The following is a 22,219-nucleotide window of genomic DNA, read 5'->3' on the forward strand; positions in this document are numbered from 1 at the left end:
CATTGAATAAGTGAACTGATTCCTAGAAACCAATGGGAGGCTGTGTTGGGGTCTGTCTCCCAATTTTAAAGGTATCTGATAGAGATAGTTTATAATATTCTCTACCACACAAAGCATCTTTAAAACAGATGAGCACATACCAGCACAAAAGACCATTAAGGCCCAGCAGTTGCATGCAGAGGCACTGTAGGAAGGCAGTCTAGGACACCACAGTATGTCTCTGCTATGACTCAGCCCTGTGAGCCCCGTGTGTGGCCTTCATAGGACAACTTCGTTAAGTTGGCTGTTTTCTCTTCCTCTTCATGTGGGTTCCAGGGATCAGCACTCAGGTAATCAGACTTGTGTAGCGAGCACTTTTACTGGATGGGTGAGCCATCTTGCTTCTCTCCTCCCCAAGCTATCTCTTCTGTCCGCCATGTCTGTCACAGCACCATATTCACCTACCTTCAAACCTTGTATGTCCAAAGTCAGATGAAAGAAGAGCTAGGCAGATCCTCTCCATGAAGACACCTTAAAATCTTAAATCTCCCGACCTCGAGGTTAGTGTTCACTCAACTGCAAAAACGGCTTAAGTGACAATGACCACGAGAACACAAATGCTCAGTTTGCTTTAAAGTCTTTATTATCCTGTGTATAAAAGACAGAAGTCCTCTAGGATAGAACAGAGTTGTTGTTTTTTTTTTTTAATGTGGAAACATTATTTTTTTTACAAGTGAAAAAATAAATACCTCTTGGAATAAAGGCTTATATGCTAATATGTGCCATAAAAAAGTAGAGTTTTAATATCTGACAAAATGTCTGTGCAAAGAAACAAATGCATAAACACATTACTGCTACATTAAGGCAATATGAAACGTAGACTCAGAAATCTCAGTAAAGTGACAGTGTAGGTTTCTAGCTTTAACTTAGCTAGTATTGCACCCAATGAGGTCAGCTAGGTTTCTTGACACCCTAGAAAACCCCCTAGCTCACTAGCTTCCAAAATGCCCAAGTGGGGGATGAAGACAGGATTAAGAACATGGAAACATAATGAAGTAGCCCCATCTCTGGAAGCCTGAGGGGGCAGTACAATGAATACGGAAGCACTGACTTAGGAAGACATGAACAAAGGGAAATAAGACCTACAGGAAAAGACACTATCCAGAAACCTATAAGGCTTTAGAAAGTTTGATCTTCAAGCAAGACGACACCCATGGGTGCAGCGGCAGGGAGTACATGGGGAAGTAAAGAACCACTGGGCACACTGGGTCGGTCTCTCTCTCTCTCTCTCTCTCTCTCTCTCTCTCTCTCTCTCTCTCTCTCTCTCTCTTAGCTTTTTCCTTCTAAGGAAGCCACTCTCGCTTTCCAATCTCAAAGCCCAGGGAGTGCTTCTCTATGCCATGTATGTCTTTTAACCAAACTGGTAGCATTTTTCTCAGTGAAAGGCGTGGGGTGAGGAGTGAGGGAGACAGAAGGGCTAGGAAGGAAGTCACCCACGGTGAGTTACCTGTTGGCTTTCAGCCAGACAAGTTCCAATCTGACAACATTGCTGTCAACCCTTGAGAAGTTACAGGATGGCTTTTTCAGTCTGCCAGCTTTCCAGTTGTTCTTGAATGAGTTATAAAGACGGAAATGACTTTGTAGTGAGGACTATTTCTTTAAGAAAAAAAAAATTTCCTATTAAAAATGTTCAGCGCTCCATGACCATACCAAAAAAAACCTTAAAACTCTTACAAAATCTACTGCCTCGGGAAAAGTGAAGGAGACTTATGACATCATTTCCTAAAAGGTGCCCACTGTTGGGCCATGTTGCCACCTGACTGACTGACAAAGACAATTTTATCTACTCCTTTACTTGATTATTTTAAAAAACAAAACAAAACAAAACAAAAAAACAAAAACAGAAATACAAAGTCCAAGGAATGTGTCCATGTCCAAGAGCTCGTCCTGGTTGCCACGGGGGCTCTTGCTTCTACTCAGGGAAGAGGCGTGGTGGCATCCTTGCTTTTCCTTTCTTCTTTGTTTCTGAAAATGTCTCATGGCAGATGGGTGTTGAGAGTGAGATATCTCTTCACAAAGTTATTCTTCTCATAGTTTACAACTCTGCAGCTTGTGGGGACATGGCTTGTCCAGTAAGCGCAGGACGAGTTAGATGACAGTCAGATTGAGAAGACTGGTGTGGGTGGGCAGGTAGACGTGCTGAACATGTTCCACACGTGACCTGCAGACCGGACATGACTGGAAAAGAAGCCACTGCTGGTTACGGACCTGGGAGTTCAGCTTTGTTTAACCCCAACAGTCAGTTTTCTAGATAAGATGCCATTGTGATCCAGTTCTAAGCTTTCAGGTACTCTGGAATGGGCTTGAATATTTCTACTCTATAAAGACTAACAGTGAGTGTTAGGAAAAGACATCCACTGAAGAAAATTATATTTTCTATAAAAATGTGCATGACTCTGTGTGTGTGTGTTTATGCGCGTGCACACCTGTGGTCATCCTCATGTGTTGGTTCTCAGAGTCTTCACCCTCTTTCTGGAGACAGGGTCTCTCACATAGAGAATACTGGTTAAGCTAGTCTGGCTGGTATGTGAGCCCTGGGGTTCTTGTCTCTACCTCCTAACACTAGGATTAAGAATTCCTGCAACTGTTCCAACCTCTGAACCCCTCCCACACAGCTAGTTTTTAACTAGACGGATTCTTGGGGCTGAATTCAGGTCCCTGCGCCCTGCAATGCAGAGCAGAGAGTTTACTAGTCAAGCCATTGTCCCAGCCCTTCTGTTAGCTTCAGCCTTCCTTCTGTCCAGGCTGGAGTCAAGCATATAGGAGGTCACTACACCTCTGGCCACCGTGTTGAAGATATGTCTGTAGATAGACCTTGGCTCAACTATCTTGGGGTCAGTGTCAGTGGGTAGATGCCCTTGTAGCCAGGGGCAACAAGCCTCTAGTGTCTTTTTGGCTAGCACACACCCTTCATTGGCTATTAGGCAAACAGTCAACAGAGTCAGAATCCATGGGCAGGAAAGGATAAGCCAGGACTCTGGAGGGGAACCCCTCCTGGCGTTAGCACAGGCTGTGTTCTGGGAAGGCACAGGTGTCTTGAGCTACTGTTCAATCCTAAGGTTAGCTCTGTAATTGTAGCTTGTGAGGCCTAGGTGACATGCAAGGTTGTCACCCACAGTGACATTTAGCAGAAACTTTCGGGAGGTGAAACCAAGTAAAAATTTACTGTATGAGGAAATGTAAGGTCCAAGAAGGAGAAATGCTATATATGAGTTGCTTTTATTTTTCCTATGAAAATGAGTTTGACTTGCTAGCAAGTAACAGCCAATAGAAGAGACCTCTAAAAGTATCAGCAGTTATTAAAGGAAATTAAGGGGCTGGTGAGATTGCTCAGTGGGTAAGGGTGCTTGCCACCAAGTATGACAACCCAATTTTGATTCCCAGAACTACATGGTAGAAAGAAAAAATTGACTCCTGCAGATTGTCCTCTGACCTCCATGTGTGCACTATGGTACATGTGCACGCACACACACACACACACACACACACACACACACACACACACACACACACAAAAATGCAAATATAAAAAAGATAAATTAATCACAAATACCTACGGTAAATAAGTCACCAATAACAATAATCCAAAAATGTATGTATTCTTTAGCTTGAATTTTGGGCAAAAACTACAGCTATTCCTAGTAAGTGGTACCAGAAATCAGGAGGCAACAAAAAAATGGAAGAAGCAAGACTGGATTCTGATTCTTGGTTTATGTTCAAGATGCATTAATTCATCGGTCTGGACCTCATATCCAAAACCAAATAGTGGCGAGAGTGTGCTGATGGGCATGTTTCTAAAGGGTGCAGTGATGTGAGTCACTGACCCCAAAGGCCTCTCCAAGTGGAGATGGGTATTGCACAGGTACCACATACCTACTGGACCCCAAACGGGCAGGAGCATGAGTCCTTACCTGCAGCTGGGCTGCACAGCCCTCACAGCACACAGTGTGGCCACAAGGGCAGAAGGTAGAGTTGATCTCCCTCTCGCAGCACACCATGCACAGCATGGCTTCCTTCAGCTTGCGCAGCTTCTCCTGCAGCAGGCGGGTCTGCTGGCAGCTGAGGCCCTCGCAGCTGCCGCAGCTCATGCTGCTGTCCGAGGACTTCAGAGGCGAGCCGGGAGGGCTCTGGTCGTTTCTCGAGACAAGGTCCACAACCCCGGCGTTGTACAGAGCCCTCCTGGCATGGTCATAGACCTCTTTGGATGTTCTTTTGATGTCGAAGACATATTTCTTACCAAGGTTAATGTTTTCATTCAGAAACAGAGATGCCAAGTGGCCCTTCAAGTCACGACTGTACTGCATCATGACGGCGCTGGTGACTGTGTCACACCTGAACATAAGGGAGAGTGAACATCTGACTTAGTATTGAAAAGCCTAGGGCGCTTTATATTTCAGACTATCAGATGCTGCTATCAATAAAAACAGTATATCAACAGACATTTGGTACTCTATCTCGTCTCTCTCTTATCTAGATCATCCATCTATCAATCTATCTTCTATTACCTACTGTCATCTACCCATCATCTAGATAGTACATCTGTCTACTATCCACCTACCTCCCTACTTATTTGCTTTTTGAGATAATGGACCCCAAGCTGGCCTGAAAATTACAGTCCCGCTTGCTGGAATCGCAGTTGTGTGCCACCATGCCTGGCTTAAAGGACATTCAATACTGTTGTTGTTATTTTGTTGAGACAAGATCTCACTATGTAGATCCTGAAACTCCCCACGTAGAACAGGATGGCTTTTAACCCATAGAGACCCCTCTGCCTCTGTCCCTTGAGTGCTGTGATTAAAGACATATGCCACCATACCCAGCTTTTTTTTTTTTTTTCTCCGCTTGAGATAAGGTCTCATGTGACACAAGCTGGTCTTGAACTATGCTGCCAAGGACGACTTGGACCTCCTGATCCTCCTGCTCCTACCTCCCGGGTGCTGCTGGGATTACATACATGTACATCATGCTCAGTCCATGTGGAGCCTCATGCATGTCAGGCCGCCACTCCACGGATGGAGCTGCACCCCTCCCTCACCACGACAGTTAATATTCTTTTGTGCATATCTGAGGGTAACTTTTCATTTGATATGCTCGGTAGCTCGGTGACTTTACCCCTGTGCTTCTCGGGGGTCTCCAAATACTTTCAAGGAAGCAGCTGTAAATATGGAGATGAGACACCCCAGCTCCCCGGGGCTGTGAGCTGCCACCCAGCAGCTTGTGGAAGCAAAGGGACATTTGTCCTTTGAAGTCGTGGCTTTCATGTTAAGCATGTCTACACACTTTCTGTTCTGCTCTGTAGTCGACTTTAACACAAAACATTTGAAGGCTTCCTACCAACTACATTTTTGGCTTTAATTTTTTTTTTTTGAAGTAGGAACCTAATCACAACTCAGCTTGAAAAGCACCCTCTAGAGTCTGCAGTGTTATTTAAAAATCTTCACCGTGGCCAGGTGTAATGGTCCATGTAGGCAATCCCAGCAGTCGGGAAGCCAAGGCTGGAGGATTGCAGTTTTAAGCTTGAGGCCAGCCTGAGGTATATAGTGAATTCCAGGTGAGCTTTGGACACACAGTGAGATTTAGTCTCAAAAAACACCAAGTCAGATTAAATTCAATTTAATAAGTATCCGGATTGTTTAAGGAGTAAGAGCTCAGGATAGGGTCTTTCTCAGCAGGGAGAGACCTGTGCCACTGTTCTGGGAAAGGATGCCACCTTGGCAGAACATGCCCAACCCCTGGGCTGGTGCTGGGAGGTGGTTTGGGAGGAAATTAGGTGGGAGACTGTAAGTAAAGCACAGGCACACGCAATTCTGTGCTGCTAAGGGCTCCACTAGTTCTGCAAATTGAGGTATTCAGAGTAGCTATTCTCCCTTATTCTGTACAAGTCTTGTGGACTCAAGGCTAGGAGAAATCACAGAAACCTGCCAGCCACCCAAGCACACTATGCTGTGACCTAAGCTTAGGAGACACATGGTGGTACGCGCCTGTAGAATGCGTGTGTTTCGGTGATGGCTCGATAGAGCCCACTGGCTGCTCTGGTGCTGACCATTTTAAACAGGAGCACGATGCTGTTGCCAGACTCCTTGGTGACGGTCAAGTAGACATTCTTTCCTGACTGGGTGGCCATCTGCACCACAGGATAAGCTATCCTGAAAGGCAGGAGGAGAAAAGTGAGCAAGTTCAGAAGGGAGAACTCAGCATGGTGCTGACCTGGCTTACAGGGCAGCCTGTGATCCCGCAGGGAGCCAGACACTCAGCCTGGTGAACTCTGTGATGAGGCTAAGCACTGAGCCTGAGCAGGACGAGCAGTTGTGGTGTGGAAACAGGTGCTTGAGTAGTCTCATGTATGTGTGTATGTGGTGTGTGTGTGTGTGTGTGTGTGTGTGCGCACATGCACACATGTATGCAGAAGCAGACACAGGTTTATGGCCTGAGTACCTTATGAAAAACAATAATTCTGAATGCAATTAATGAATTAATTAAAAACGAATCACTTTATTCATAGAGGTGTCTGGTGAATCTCTGCCCATTTTCTATTTTCAAAAAAAAAGCAACAGGTGAATATACATGCTTAGAATTCTATGAATGTATACATGTACACATGTATATATGAATGTGTATTGAAGACTTGGGTTACCTGGATATACATGCTTAGGACTGTAGGAATGTATGTATGCATATATGCATGTATATATGTATATGAATGTGTATTGGAGACTCGGGTTACCTGTTAATAGGGCTAAAGTCCTCTTTACAGATTGAGATGCCTTCAGGTCCAACCCCAATGAGGAGCTTCTGTCCTTCGCTGTCCCTCACGGCATGCCACTCTATGCCATAGTTCTCCATGGCTGACACGATCTGCAGAACCTGGTACTCTGCAGAAGCCTGGCTGATGCCCTCCAGCTCCTTATGCTTCGCAACAATGCTGTGGGGCACGCAACGGCACGTGGTTACACAGATCAATTTACAACTTCCTTAAAGCTGTGAACTTCCACAAGCGAATGATAGGGATGTGGTCATTTACGAACCACAAAAGCACCAGATGACACTTGCCTGTTTCATTTACTAATCGAATTCACTGTGAAATACTTGTAAGACACACTTGAGAGCTCCACTCTGGGGCCAGTGAGATTGCTCATGGGTAAGGGTGCTCTCTCCAAGCCTGAGTTTGATGTCTGGGACACACGAGGTAGAAGGAAGGCGCTCACTCACACCAGCTGTCTTACACACACACACACACACACACACACACACACACTTACTTTTAAAAAGATCTCAACAAATAGTGAGAACGCATCATTTGGGAAAAGAATTATGGAAAATCTCTAAACATACACATAAGACAAACATGTAAGCTAGATCCCCTCATATGTTTATCTACACAGACTTCACAAGCTTTCTGATAGCAAGCACCACAGGGGCCTGATTACATTATTGGCAATTGAGAACATAGTTCTATATTCTCTGTTGTGACAAGGCTGTCTCTCCTGTGGTCTTTGGTGATCTGGCCTCCCAGTGTAGACCTCCCTTGAGTGTGGTCTGGATTAATGACTGGCTTCTAATGAACAGAAAATGGTGGAAGACCTGGCATAAAACTCACTTCTGAGATTGAGTCCTCGGGGTCTGATTTCTTTCCTGGCTCTTCTCTCTTGCTCTTAGACCATTTACACTGGGTGAACCAGCTACCATACCATGAAAGAGCCCCGAGATCAGGTGGCATAAGAAGGAGGCTGGCAAAGAAGCTACAGGAGTCTTGTGGGCCCAGAGGCCTCTCCCACAGTTGGGCTTTTAGGTGATTCAGATCTCTGGGGCTTGGTCTGCCTCCAAGCCACAGCTGTGTCCCTGCCCAAGCATCATCAGATAATGTCTGTTGTTTTAAGCTGCAGAGTCGGGCATTAGCTTGTTACACAGGAACAGGTAACTGAGCCAGCCACCTATGTTAGGCTGCTTGCTGTAATTCTTGCCTGGACAAAGCAAACACCAATAAACATGCTAGACTTCTATTGGAGGAGATTTGCATATTTAAAAGGTCAGGCACTTTTGAGATCCTTGTTATTTATGGTATTTCATATAAGGGCATTTATCTGTGTGGGCAGTTTTGTGTTAGTTAAGTTTCTCAATTAAAAGGCACATGAATCTTCTGAAAATGACTGGATAAACCGGGCAATGCCCTGGGCTCTGCCTCTCAAACTCCATCAGGACACCACCAGGCCTTTTCCTGATTCTTATCAAGTCTGCGGGTGTGAACAAGCATGCTTAGCCTCAGGCGGCAGCGGCCTCACCTGTTCAAAGTGGAGCTGGAGAGCTCCTTCTCACACAGATCCTCATAGCTGTATTGGGCGGTGTTCTGGTTGTAGTCTCCGAATTTGGTCTGCGCCAGGAGGGCACTAAGATCTACTGCCTGCTCTGGGGAGCACTGGAGGTGGCCTGCCAAGAGGGACTCTTTAATGTGCAAGAAAAAGATATGCCTGCAAGAGAAGGAGAGAATGGTTGAGGCTTGGGATAACAGTATCTGAGGCCACCGGCTGGGCTGGGGTGTGGCTCAAGATACAGCAATCCGTACAGTGTATGCAAGGACCCAAGTTTTATCCCCAGTGCTGCAGAAAACAACCAAACAAGCTCAACTAGCTTTGCAATTTTACAGTCAATCACTTTCTTTTTTTTAAGCAAAGAGAGCAGGTATGGAGGGATGGCTCAGTGGATGAGGGACCATGCAGCCAGGGCTGAAGACCTTGGCTCTATTCCCTGGGCCCTGGAAGTGAGCGCAAGGAGACTCCCCACCCTTTGTCTTCTGACTTCTAAGTGTGTAGCGTGGCATGCTCCCTCTTCAAAGCAGTAAATAAGATGTCAGAAAAACTTAAGTTGTAGAAATGGAGCAAGTTAGCATTATAATGTTTTAAAGGCACTCTTTAATGGGTGGTAGGGATTGAACTAAGGTCCTTATGCTTGCCAGTCAAGCAGTTCTCTCTGAGCCTTTTCCCCAGCCCCACCTCTCAGAATTCTCCAGACGCAGTCTATTCTTGCCTTCTGGGCCTCCTTGGTCTTACTCCCAGCTTAGAAGTGGCAAGAGTTTTTGTGACCCCAGGGCCCCTTTTCCCTGCAGAGAGCCCACCTTCCAAGCTGCTTGCTGTCATTGCTTCCCGTGAAAATGCTCCATCTTTCTGCTCAAGTCCTTCCCAGGGATGGCTGATGGGTGAAAGCGAGGCTTCCCTAGCAGCTGACTCTGACCACACCTCCTGTTGCTGTGCTCTGGATAGGAACCATGCCTCTACTTGGAAGATCCGGCCTTGCAGCAACCTGCCCTTGATGGCCTTCTGCCTTGTCCTTCCACTTAGTCACCTTTTGATCTGCCTTGTGTACAGCCCGCTTATTTCCTGGTTACGTTATATAACAAGTTATAACATCTAGTTTCTTTCCCTAGCTGCACCTGGGCTGGCTTAATTGCCTCTAACATCAGAGCACTCCATAAATCCGAGTAAAGCACCATGCGTTTGTGTGTATTTTATAGTCCATCCCCAGGGTTGCTCTACTCGAGCCTACCCTTAGCACACACAACATCCCACTCTACATCCACTACAAGGTAGGCATGCCACAGAAACTTCTGAAAATTCAGAGATTGTTTTTATTGTCCAAAATTCTGAAAAGGTTATCTGAGTCCCCACAGAAGCCAGAGGATAAACTTTGTCTCTTTGATGATTCGTGGTAGTCTCTCCCATGTGCTTAAAGGCACAATAATGAATTCCAGCCATTGGTGAGGCTCTGAACCCCGAATAAGCTTCTCACTGTCCCAGTTGTCAACTCTGCTTCCGCCTTTGCTGCATGCCTGAGTTTGTCATTCAAGGGGCTAGCATGAGAAAGGTAAGAAGAGGACTTAGGACAAGAGAGGTGACAAATGCAAGGGACTGTGTTGAGAATCTCAAACTACCAGGCTGACAAGAACCATTTGTCTTTCTAAACTAAGAAATAATCAGTTCAATCTTTTTGCATTTTCAGTGATGACAAAGTTTAAAATGATAAAATGTTCTTAAAGGTTTCAAGTTTTTCTATGCTCCAAGCCCCCAAGAAGAAACCACTGTAAGATGCATAGTAGCATTCAAAGAGAACAGACACAGTTTTTATTAACACAGACATCTGGTTGTCTTTAGAGTATTTCTTCCATACTGCTGCACCGAGAAAGGGGCCCTGCTGGGGCAAAGGAATTTCCACAGGAAAAATAAACTGCTTTTAAAATAGCTCTACAGATAGCCTGTGTGGTATTCCACACCCTTAACTCTGAAAGCAGAAACAGGTAGAATTCTATGAGTTCCAGGCTAGCCTGGTTTACATAGTGAGACACTGTCTTCAAAGGGGGGAGGAGGAGAAGAAGGAGGAAGAGGAGGAAGAGGAAGAAGAAGAGGAGGAGGAGGGAGAGGAGGAAGAAGAGGAAGATGCAGGTCTAAAATTCTCAAAATGCTGGTGTTGCTCACAGGGAAAATGGAATCTTAACATACATCTGCCTGTTCAACCAGGGTATGTTTTCTGGGCCCTAAAGCTGGAATCTATGCTTATATTCAAGAAGACACCATGTGCCAAAAGATTTTAAGATTAGCACCACAAACTGAGCCTTCTCGATTTAATGACTGTGAACGTAAAGGTCTCTTTCGACTTATTTTCCTAGCATAAAGTTTGAAACTGCTTCCTGCTTTATTAAACAGTACTGAGAGCTGCCAAAGACGACTTTTCAAATTTATTCAATTTCTTTTTCCAAACTCTCTACGCCTACTTCTGGAGGGATAGCTGCCAAAAGCAAAGCAAAGAAATGGTAACCCATCGTAAACAGGTGGCTAAGAGCCTAGAGCAATGCCCACCCTTCCCCAGGAGTGGCTGAGAACTGGAACAAAGGCATGGGTGTGGGACACACTGGTGGTCTCCAGCCAGTTGAGACTGAACTGTGTTCAGCATCATCCAGCAGGCACAGGCACTCCTCCTCCCACTCCCATCCCCCCCCCCCCCCCCCACTCCTCCTCCTCTTCTGCAGGCCTCTTTCTGCATGTTGCAGTTTTCATGGCTTTATGGTCACCTTTCAAGTGAATAAAGAGTGCTTACACCCTGCCTCCATGCCCGCCCCACACTGGGGTTATGGGATGGACATGTCTGATAGTTGTTGGGTTTTGTTGTTGTTGATGATGGAACCCACAGTCTTTGGAGGAAATGAACATATCAAAGACTCCAGGCACAGGCGGGTCTCTGGGTGACAAGGGTCCAGGTACCAGTGTAACGGAACAGGGGTAGCCAATGTCACCAACTCTGAGGAACTATCAAAGATCTATCAGTGTGCTCCTTCCAAGAGGGAGGATGGTGGTGCTCAAAGGCAGGTTTCCAACAGGGAATTCAGGAGGGCTCAGGATTTGTGAGTGGCTTTGAGTTGAGGACTCATTAGCTTCCCACCTTAACCATCTGGCTTGGAAACTATCATCTTCCCTCCTGATTCCACCCCTTACTCTTTCTTTCTTTTCCTCATTTCTTTCCTTTTCTTAATGAAAGTGACCAAAGGTTACCAATAATATCAAAACAAGCAGATGTAGTCAAAGAAGTCAGGCCTGTAGAGAATAGTTTTTAAAAGTATCTCTCACAAGTGGATAACTTTCTCCTTCCATATCGTTTACAACAAGGAACCACACACAAAAGAAAGGCTTTGAAAAAAATCCCTGCTTTGTCTTAAGCAAATGTTTATGAACACAAGCCTATGCGTCCTAGGATTACACTTAGAAATGAATTTTTAAAGCTTTACCCAGTTACTAAGAAATTGGGTATCTTTTTAGTATATGGACCACACTGTGGGGCCCAGGGTGTATTATTCTTAGCTAAGTCACGTGTTGACACTGTAGGTACAAATGAATTCACACATGCTATACAAATAGGGTGAGGGGCTGGAGACATGCCTCAGCGCCTAAGAGCACTGGCAGGTCTTTCAAAGGACCCAGGTTGAATTCTCAGTGCTCACATGGTGGCTAATAGCCACCTATAACTCCAGATCTAGGGGATCTGATGCCATCGTATAGCATGGGCAATGGCACTCATGTGGTGCCCAGTTACATACATGTAGGCAAAACACAAAGTAAAATAAAATTTAAAAATGGGGCGAAATTTAAGACATCAAATTTTAATTTTGAAAAAGAAGCATCTTTTAAAATTACAATTATGTATTCACTTATTGTATATCTGTGGGTGAGTGCCACAGTGCATTTTTGGAGGTCAAAGGGCAACCTATGGGAGTCAATTTTCTCCTTCCACTATGCTGTCTTCAGAGACTGAACTCGGGCCAAGTTGATACCAAGCACCTTTACCTACTAAGCCATCTTGAATAGCCATAAAGCACATACTCAATATAGTTTTGCTTCAAAATTCTCCATCAGTTTCTCTTTTAAAACCTTTGCCTTTACAGGGGCTGGAGAGATGGCTCAGCCGTTAAGAGCTCTTGTTGCTCTTGCAGAGGACCAGGGATTAGATCTATGGGCACTAAGCATGCATGTGGTGCACATATATACATATATACATACATGCAGGCAAACACTCATACACATAAGGTTAATTGTTTTTTAATCTATAAACAATAAAAGCTGTGCCTTTTCATGGTGTTAAGGAATACCAAGAACCATTTATCTGGAAAGTCGCGATCAGAAGACTCTTGTCTGATGACCAACAATCTCATAGAAAAATCCTCTAGTAGTCATAACAGAACTTTCCAGAAGCCAAGTGGAAGGAAGCTCCTGTATAGATCACTGGGATGCTTTAGATGAGAACGGCCCTCATGGGCTCCTGAGTTTGAACATTTGGTCCTCAGTTGGAGGAACCGTTGGGGAAGGATTAGGAGAAGATGCCTCACTGAGAATATGCTTTGAGGTTTCAAAAGCCTATGTCATTCCCAGTAATCAACCCCTTCTTCTCTCTCTCTACCTCCTGGATCAGCATGTTAAGTTATTAGCTATTGCTCCAGGGCCATGCCTGTCTGCCGACGGCCATGCTCCCTGCTGCGAAGGTCATGGGATTGTGGAATTGTGTGCCCCCAAACTAAATGTTTCTTTACTCAATTGCCTTGGTCATGGCAACGAAAAGGTAACTAAAATGGCTACTGTTGGCCACAGCCTCCCCAGGAACCTTGCCAGTTACGCCACCTTGAAGAGCTTTTGAGAACTAGATTCAGCCTCATGTTCAGACTGTAAGCAGTAAATCTAGCACGGCTTTAGAATGGCTAAGTAGCTGTTTTCAAAAACATGGTTACCAATAACTGAACCATAATTCCCCCTGAAGCATATGCACGGGAGGTATTGTCTGGATGGCCACTCACCTCAGGCAGCCCCGGTACAATCAAGCGTCCCATCTCTGTCCAGTGAGTCACTTAACCGCATCGGTTTATTTTAAACCAAACTCCGACTGCCAAGTTATATTTAAGGACGACCAAATGGAAACAGGAATTGCTACGGGAGTTTTTTTTTTTTTTTTTTTTTTTTTTTTTTTTTTTTTTTTTGTCTTAAATCGAGTAACATTCTCATAAAACAAAATTAGTTCAGGATGGAGCACAGTCCTACACGGAAAACCATACTGGCTTGAGAACTAAACCTAGGAGTACCTTCATGGCTAGGGGGAGACAGGCTTTTCAGAATGTACTGAATAAACTCCAGGAAAAAAAAAAAGAATAAACTAAGTCTCACTAAAATGAAAAACTCCTACTCACCAAAAGGCAAAGGAGAAACATATTTATAAACCTCAGATTTTACAATGAACTGGTATCTAGGATACAAAAGGAATGTGGACAGCTCAAGAGCAAAAGGCAAGTGATCAAAACGGGGGACTTGGACATTTCACCAAAGGAGATGCAGGAAAGGCCAGGAAGCACATGACAATCTGACAGATATCATTAATCATCAGAGAGATGCAAATTAAAACCACAACACTCTACCACCATGTATGCACCAGAAGGCTGGCAGGGCCGTGAGACACTCGGCTTCCTTGCATTCTTTGTGGGAGTGGGAGAACGGAACAGTACAGATGCTGTGGGGGAAAGGTCTGGCAGTAACTTATACAACTAGACAATCATAGGACCCAGCTATTGTATTCTCAGGTATTTACTCAAGGAAAATGAAAACACATGTGTCTACGAGAAAAAAAAAAAAAAAAAGGCTTGTATTAGAATGTTCATAGCAGCTTTATTCATGGACAAAGGGAACTCACCGCCAGGACAGTGGATCAACAAACAGTACAGAATACTGTCCGGAGGTAGAGAGAAACAAAGCAGGCTGTACTTAGCTCAGAGTACTAACCTAGACCACTCAAGGCCTCTCTCAATCCCCAGCACAAAAGCAAACCACATAGAAAGCAGAAGTAACAACTATATACAAGAGTATGAGTGGATCTCATAAAAAGCTATGATGGATAAAAGAAGGCAGACATTAAGCAGAACTTACTGGAAGACTCCCCGTGCATCAACCTAAACAGGCACAGCATAGTGGAAACCCATAAGGCTGACAGCAGTCAGTAGTTACAGTGGGCAGTGTTTGCACACGGGCTACAGACAGATGAGGGACTTCCTAAGATAGTAGATGCTGTCACTGTCCTTAACCTCAGCAGAGGTGTTGTTTAAACATGCACACATCGAATCTCATTAAGAGATATAATTAGGGTTTATATGTTTTGTCCTATGCAAATGTTAACTCAAAGAGAAAGGGAATCCAGTTGATGGATGGTTGGAGGAAACAATAAATGATTAACTATATAACAAAGTAGGCATATTAAACTTAATAGTAAGTTCTGGGGGTGGGGGGCGCACTACTTGAGTGTTCATGATAAAACCCCTCAATTTTCCTCGATGTTTGAAACATTTCGAGAGGCTGAGAAAATAACACCAGGGCTCAGGTTTGGAATGCCAGTGAAGAGCTCCAGCCATGTCAGACCATCGGGCCTACATCACGGAGGCAGATGACTATCAGAGAGTTACTAAGTCAGGTCTCTACGTGGGCTTATGGGGATCTTTTTCAAGCCCCGAATGGAACCACTCTTAAAGACGTTCCTCCTTAGGCCCTACAGCAATTAAGATATGAGGAGGGCCACAGGAAGGCTACCAGCCCCAAGAGAGATGGCAGCCTGTGCCAGAATACTGTAACTTGAAGGCACAGAAGTCTGCACTTCTAAAGAATGTCCTTACCCGTGGCAATAGGTGTCTGTGTGAGCAAGTTGACAATCTCTGGCCTTTGCATGCACATGCGTGGACATGTGCACCTGCACACTCACATACATACATATATACATACATATATACATACATAACATGCTTCTAGCACATAGAAAATGAATCTGTGAAATACCATTTTTAAGAAATGCTCTTTGTATGGGCCAGAAGTACTCAGATTCTCAAAATAAACACCACACAGCAATGCAAACACTTAGATGTGGCAAAGAGGAAAACTTTAAGTAGAATTCAGAAAGTCAATGAATAATTTTGAGGGGAATACTATAAATATATGCTTTTACTTTTTGTTTGTTTAACTTTCCTGGGTCCTATTTTATATTTTGGCAAATAAAAACAGAGTGGAGGGAAGAGAAAAGGAGACAGGGAGAGTGGGGATGGGAGAGGGAGGCTGATTCTGCTATACTCCACATACAGTGTAAAGAACATACATGGACCCCTGTATTAGCAACACGAGCCTCCGTAACAGACACGCAGAGTCTGCAATGCAATTCCGTGCAGAATGCACTCATCCTTAATCATGCAGAGGTAAATTATGTAAGCAACCTTCACCCAAAATGATGTTAAGCAAGACTTTGAACATGACTTCGAGACCCTGTCTAGGACTAGTCTGACTGGACCAGGGTTGGTTTGAAATGACCACATCCCAATTGCTTTGTGTTTTTCTGTGGCTTTTGGCTTTGTGAGCTTTCTTGGGTTTTGTTTTGAGACTTTATTTATTTTTTATTTTATGTGCATGGCTGGTGCCCTCAGAGCCAGAAAGTGGGGTTGGGTCCCTGGAAATTGAGCTTAGGGGGCTGTGAGCCACTGTGTGGTTGCTGGGAATCAAATCTGGGTCCTCTGCAAGAGCAACAGTGTTCTAAACCACTGAGACATCTCCAGCTCCCTGCACTTGTAAATTCTTAATTTATTGATTAACAAGGTATCTACACAGTGCATGCTTACTAGATTCTGAGGCTATGGTGCTGATCAGTTTGGTTGGAATTTACATTATTGGAGTGACTGGCTATGAACATAAGTAGCTAGAACGTTAGAAGCACATTCATGCTCTAAAAGAAAGACAGATGATGTCTTGGGAGAATGCAGTCTCCCAGGCCATGCTAGAAAGTGGTGAGCAGGGGTTAGGAATTGGGGAGGTTAGATCCTTGCTGCCCCAACACACAGAACTCTTGAGGAGATGCCATGTCCAAGATAAGGGCATTTTTCTGAACGTTCAGTTCAATGCTCATGGAGTTTTATGTACTGGGGCTGTTTTCTGGCGAGAAAAATTCCAGATGTTAGTTAACTTTAAGTAAACTGAACTATCCCTAACAGACCACAGAGCTCTGGAAATGTGGCCAAGCCAGGAGAAACACAAAGCCCCTGCCAGCAGGGGATGGTATAGTCTCCACTGTGGGGGATGAAATGGACACTTCCCTAATCTCTGGTTTTGAAAACGTTAGCAAAATTCATCGTGAAGAACTGAGAGCTCCCGAAAGGCATGAGTCTCTACAAAGATGATTATTATTTCAGATTTACTTCCAGAACGCATTAATTTGTTTCGCTTTTCATTTCAATCCACAGCATGGCAAACATCTGCTGAAAATACCTGCTGTCTCCATCTCTAGTCTGTGCCAGCCGGCTGAGCAAGACCCTCCTCTCCAGGCCCTCCATTCAAGAGCAAATGGAAGAATCCGGTAGGGGCTCCAAGTGAAAGATTAAACCCAAAACCAGATTAGCCCGATCTACCAATCTATGGTAATACCTGAACCAAGCCAGTGCACCTCTTCAGAAAGATGGCATCTTCCTGGATCCTAGAGTCTCCCAATGGGACCTAGGCCTTCTTGCCTACACCCCTCTTGGCAGCCTGCCTGGTCTGATACTAAGCAGTATATTAACCACCCCTCCACATTAAGCCAGCTTTGCTACGAGCTTGCTGCCTAGTGGTCTGCAGAGGGCAACTGTGCCCAGCCATCTCCTCTTACTGAAGTACCCAGATACCCTCAGTACAGTGAATGCAGCCTCATGGCTTGCCTCAGTAAAGCCATCTTTTAAGACTGAATTGTCAAAGCTCTGTTCACTCACTACACAAACAGCTCTAGTGTAGAACCATACCATTTAACATGAATATCTTATTGCCAACAATGGAACATCAAAGATTGTCTACAGGCTTGGGTGTGTGTGTGTGTGAGTTTTCTTTTTTCTTTTCTTTTTCTTTTTTCGTTTGCTAATATAACACTAAAGAAAAATAGTTTTGTTCTTTAGTACCATGCAGACGAAACACCCACACACTTAAAATAAATAATTAAAAAATATGAAATTAGACCTAGCACAATTTTTGACATCCCAATTAAAGGCTACAAACACAAAGTAGATATTACTTTATGAAGACATTAAAGCAGCCTGGCCATCAACCTTAGGCATTTTCTTAAAGGTTTTATATTTTGGATAACTCCACAAAACTGTGCAAAATTCACCAAAATAATAAATATAACTCAAAAATCTTCCCCTGTCCCACGCAGGCCCCAACCCCACCCCACCTCCCTTGCTTCTTTATTCAGAAGAGGAACTCTGGGCAAGTCAGACAGGCACTACTGTGTTCTCAGCTCTCAGTTTATGTTTTAGTTTGACACAGATGTTCGCTAAGTTCTTAGACTAGACTTGGACACACACTGTAACCCAGCAGGATGGGCCTCAAAATCTCTGCTCCTCTACCTCCCAAGGAGCTGGGGTTACAAACCTCCTATCCAGCCGAGCTTACAGTAACCATTCCATGGGGTCTCTTAGAAGGAAAGCACATCAGCCGAAATATCCTAGTTGGGCCAGGAAGGTACATACTTGGAGTGTCATTAAATATAAATCCCAAGAGCCAAAGACCACTGAGTCAATAGCGAAAAAACCCAATGTAGGAAATCTGATTCAAGTACTCACTCACAAACGTCTCTTTCTTATATGAATAAAGTAGATTTGATCATAGGTTTTGACCTAATTACAGGAGAGCTCATCGCAGTAGAAACCACCTCATAGTCAGTCATAAAGCATGGCATTCCTGATATGGTTTATTTGCTATTATCCTTCTACTACTTAAATGAAGTTATTTGTTTCCTCAACTTTTAGCCGATTTCAAAAATAAATTTGTGTCACTAGAATTGGGTTGCACCTGGAAACCCTGAAATCACTGTGGCATCACAATGTGACTGCTACACACACACACACACACACACACACACAAATACTGGGTCATGTATATTTTTTTTCCATTTACTGAACTAAGGAAGGTTTCACAAACCAGTTCTGTAGGTCTGCTCATCTGTCCGTCCATCTGTCTATCTGTCTGTCTGTCTCTCTATGGACCAGTGAGATGGCTCAGATGTTTGCTGCTGAGCCTGACAACCATAGTTCAGTCTCCGGGTCCCACCCAGTAGAAGGAGAGAACAAGCTTCTCTGAAAGTTGTCCTCTCACCTCCACACGTACACAAGTACACACAGACACAGAGTAAATGTTTCCAAAAGGACAGAGCCTCTTGTGGTTAACAGAGACAGTTCAGCATCTGTAAGCATGCCTTTACATGGATATTCGTAAGGTATTTTCAGAAACAGTAAAAATATATTATGCCAGTTTCCTTCATAAACAAAATCTCTCTCAACCTTTAAAAGGCCACAGCAAGGCAAAGTGGACACTCCAAATGCAAATGCATGGTAGGTTTCAATGTTTCCATCATTCGTTTAATAAATAAACAAAAACTGGTGTGTTAAAATCTCTCCGAGGGGCCTGTTCTCCATTAGGAGTTGAAATCTACAGGATCGCATTTTTCACATGCGTGGCACATTTCCAAGCCACAGGAGTATGGAAAACATCGGTGCTGGGCTCCAAAGTTTGCTGTGGTTTTCAAAGCAATCATTTGCCTTTTTTCAACACGCCACTGTAGTCGCTTGCATTTTGGTGATAAATATTAAACATTGCCTTCCTATTTGGGTTCATATTTGAGAAAAGTATTACAGTTAGCTCAGAGAGAAATGTGTGTGTGTGTGTGTGTTTGTGTGTGTGTGGTGTTTGTGTGTGTGTGTGTGTATTTTTGTTTGAAAAGGGAGACCACACCCACAGGCTTCAGTTGTCTACCATGGTTGGTGGCCCTCTGTTTAACAAGGAGGAAAAAGAAAAACCTCCTGCCCAACAATCATGTTTAATATATCTGTAGGCTGGAATTCAGTTTACAGTGGCCTTCAACGAGTTCTTTTATTAAGTTTTTGTGAAACTTAAAAAAGTTTTAAAATCTGCAGGAGGCCAGACAGAGACACAGACACACACACACACACACACACACACACACACACACACACACACACTGTAATCTGACACTAGGCTGAAGATTGACCAAGTTTAAGTTACCCAGAGGAACTGTTTCCTGCTTTCAGTTAGAACAGTCTACAGTGACCTGTAATAACACTGCTGAGGCGGGGTTACTAGCGGGCATTAGATGAAGCTGTCAGGAAGTCGTGTCGGGTTTTCTTTCTGTTTGTTAGAAGTTAACCCTGCTCTCCCACTAATATTATACAATACCAGAAAAAGAAAAAAAAAAAAAAACAACAACAACAAAAAACAAGCATTAAAAAAATCCACCCAGGCCAACTGTGCTTTGAAACACGAATTTAATTTTCTCCTGAACTTCCTCTAACCCAGTCAAATTTGCCAGGGAACATCTCTGGGAGGGCATGATAGCTACCTTTAAATGGATGGAATCAGAGGTGTACTTGACATTGGTTTGTTTCCGCCTTGCTTTACCTTGTCTGCTCCTGTAAGATGAGATGAGGCTCCACAAAGAACTTGACCCTCAGTTTAAGCCGGTAAGGTGCCAGCCCATCCATCTGCTGCGAGATCCGGTTTCTCAGATTCAGCCATAAGCTTTCACCTTTGCTACCCGTGAACTGCAGCCCAAAATAATCAACTTCTATGATTCCCAAACGCCTGCACACCTAAAAAACAAAACCAAAGGTATGGGATACGAGCAATGCAAACCCAAGGGCTCCATCCGTGTGAAGGACTGGAACTGACTTTTTCCAAAGTTCTATCTTGTTGCAATGCCCGTTGGTAGACCGGAAAAACAAGGTTTTAAGGTAACAGCAAAGTCAAAACGCAGCCCTCCAATGGAGGCTTGGCTCTTCTTGACTGTTTCTAGGGTCTGACCAATTGCACAGGGAAAGGAGTCCCCCAAAACAGACTTCCCAAAAGGCTGAGGAAGAAGAACCCACAGGGTGCTTTATTTCTCATTCCAATCGCTGGAATTCCCTCCACCAGCACCGTCTGCACAGCTGATTTGGCAGCTGATTATCTGGACAGTTTTAACCATCTGGATTCCAAAACCACAAACGCATTGAGGAAGCATGCCACAAGTGTCAGCTAAGCTTTACAAGCGGCTTTCCAAACAGCTCAGGTCGACAGGTCTCGAAGGCACAGTGTTTCAAGGGGTCAAAATGGGTCTGCCAGATCCATTATGCACACACCGTTAAGAGCCTTAGTCACCCTTAATAAAACACACCTGTAAAGACCCCAAGCAGGAGACAGGCCTGCAGAACCACAAATTACTTAGGATACTCTGGATCCCTAGCGAGCCTGAAATGTCAGGTGAACAGTCCTGAGAAGCAGCTTCAGACACGGGCCCCACCTGGTCAGCTAGGGAACCCCCGGGCCAGCGACCGTTTGCAGCCACCTCATCCCGGGACGCGGGTGGCGCTGCCGGGCTTTGCAAGGACTCCACGGGAGGCATCACACACACCTGCGGCAGGTGTGCCGGGCCACCTTCTTTAGAGAAAAGTGCCAGGCTAGCGGACAGGGTGGATGTTCCCTGCAGTGTCCTGGTCTCCAGGCCCCGGATCCCCCACCGTAAGCGTCCTCTATGCGCCCCCCCCCCACACACACACACACGCTCGCGGGAAGGAGGAGGCTGGAGCCTGGCGTCCCGGGAGCGCTCCACGGGCCGCTGCTGCAACGTCGCCCTGCTCCCGAGGAGCATCCCCGAGCTCCGAGGCTTTCTCGGGACAAGCAGGGATCCCCTTTCCGATCACCGCCCTCACCTGGTTGAGACAGTCCTCGCCGTTGGCTTTTGCCTCTACCTCCACCTCCATCAGCACCGCGTCCGGCCTCGTCACATAGCACAGCATGGTTGGGGCCGCCGCCACCGCTGCCACGGCCGCTTCTTCTCGGGTGTGCGCCGGGGCTGTCGCCTCACCGCAATTGCTCCAAGTCGGCTCCGAGCTCCGCGAGGAAGGTGCAGCTGTGCAGCCACCCGCCCTGCACCCCACGCAGCCGCCACTCGCGTCCCCGCCACCCCCACGACAGCCAGTTCCTGAGAGCTACACGGCCGCGCCACTCCGACAGCCCCACTGCCTGCGCTGCTACAGGCACGCGTCTTTTATAGAGGCCCCGCCCCTCCGGCGCCGGCCTCCGCCAATCACGGCGTGCTTTCCCCTCCTCCCTAGCTCCACCAGCCAATAGTCAGTCTCGATAGACTGAAGCCCAGCCTCCCGGCACCGCCTGTGGAGCTGCGGGAGGTGGGAGCCGATCCTCTCCCCAATCCCCGGTACCGTGGCGGCCTCTGCCACTGGGCGACGCTCCTCCCATCCCGCTGTCGCCCGCAGCTCCAAGGGACGCCTTTCTGTCCCGGTTTGAGAGAATTGTGATCAAACGCTCCCGCGATGCCACGGTTCTCAGGATTCCTGCGTGGGGTTACTCTAATAACCAGGTGGTTTGTGAAAGCCCAGAGAGGAGCGAGCAAGCCAGAGCCTAAAGTTAAGGCTTTTCCGATGGGATTTGCCACCGTGGGTTGTCAAAAAAACAAAAAACAAAAAACAAAAAAACCAATCTGAGTAGAAAAGTTTTTGCAGTTGACCCAGAATAAGTCGGTAACTTGATCCAAGCACCATTCTTACATTAACGCGCATCAAGGGTTTCTATGCGTTGGGTTCTGTTAAATTCAAACACCT

The 22,219-nt window shown here is 45.3% G+C and overlaps 1 protein-coding gene across 1 annotated transcript; it reads right to left on the reverse strand.

Moving 5' to 3' along the window:
- Positions 1–600: 600 nt before the first annotated feature.
- On the reverse strand, positions 601–21,624 carry Mylip (myosin regulatory light chain interacting protein). The gene is made up of 7 exons (XM_034510580.1): positions 21,311–21,624; positions 20,022–20,212; positions 8,319–8,504; positions 6,764–6,961; positions 6,021–6,185; positions 3,951–4,371; positions 601–2,217 (listed from the first exon to the last, which is right to left on the reverse strand). The coding sequence occupies exons 1-7, from the start codon at positions 21,395–21,397 to the stop codon at positions 2,128–2,130; spliced, it is 1,338 nt and encodes a 445-aa protein (XP_034366471.1). The 5' UTR covers positions 21,398–21,624; the 3' UTR covers positions 601–2,127.
- Positions 21,625–22,219: the final 595 nt, after the last annotated feature.

Source organism: Arvicanthis niloticus, chromosome 8, assembly GCF_011762505.2.
Source record: "Arvicanthis niloticus isolate mArvNil1 chromosome 8, mArvNil1.pat.X, whole genome shotgun sequence".
In the NCBI taxonomy this organism is placed as follows: Eukaryota; Metazoa; Chordata; class Mammalia; order Rodentia; family Muridae; genus Arvicanthis; species Arvicanthis niloticus.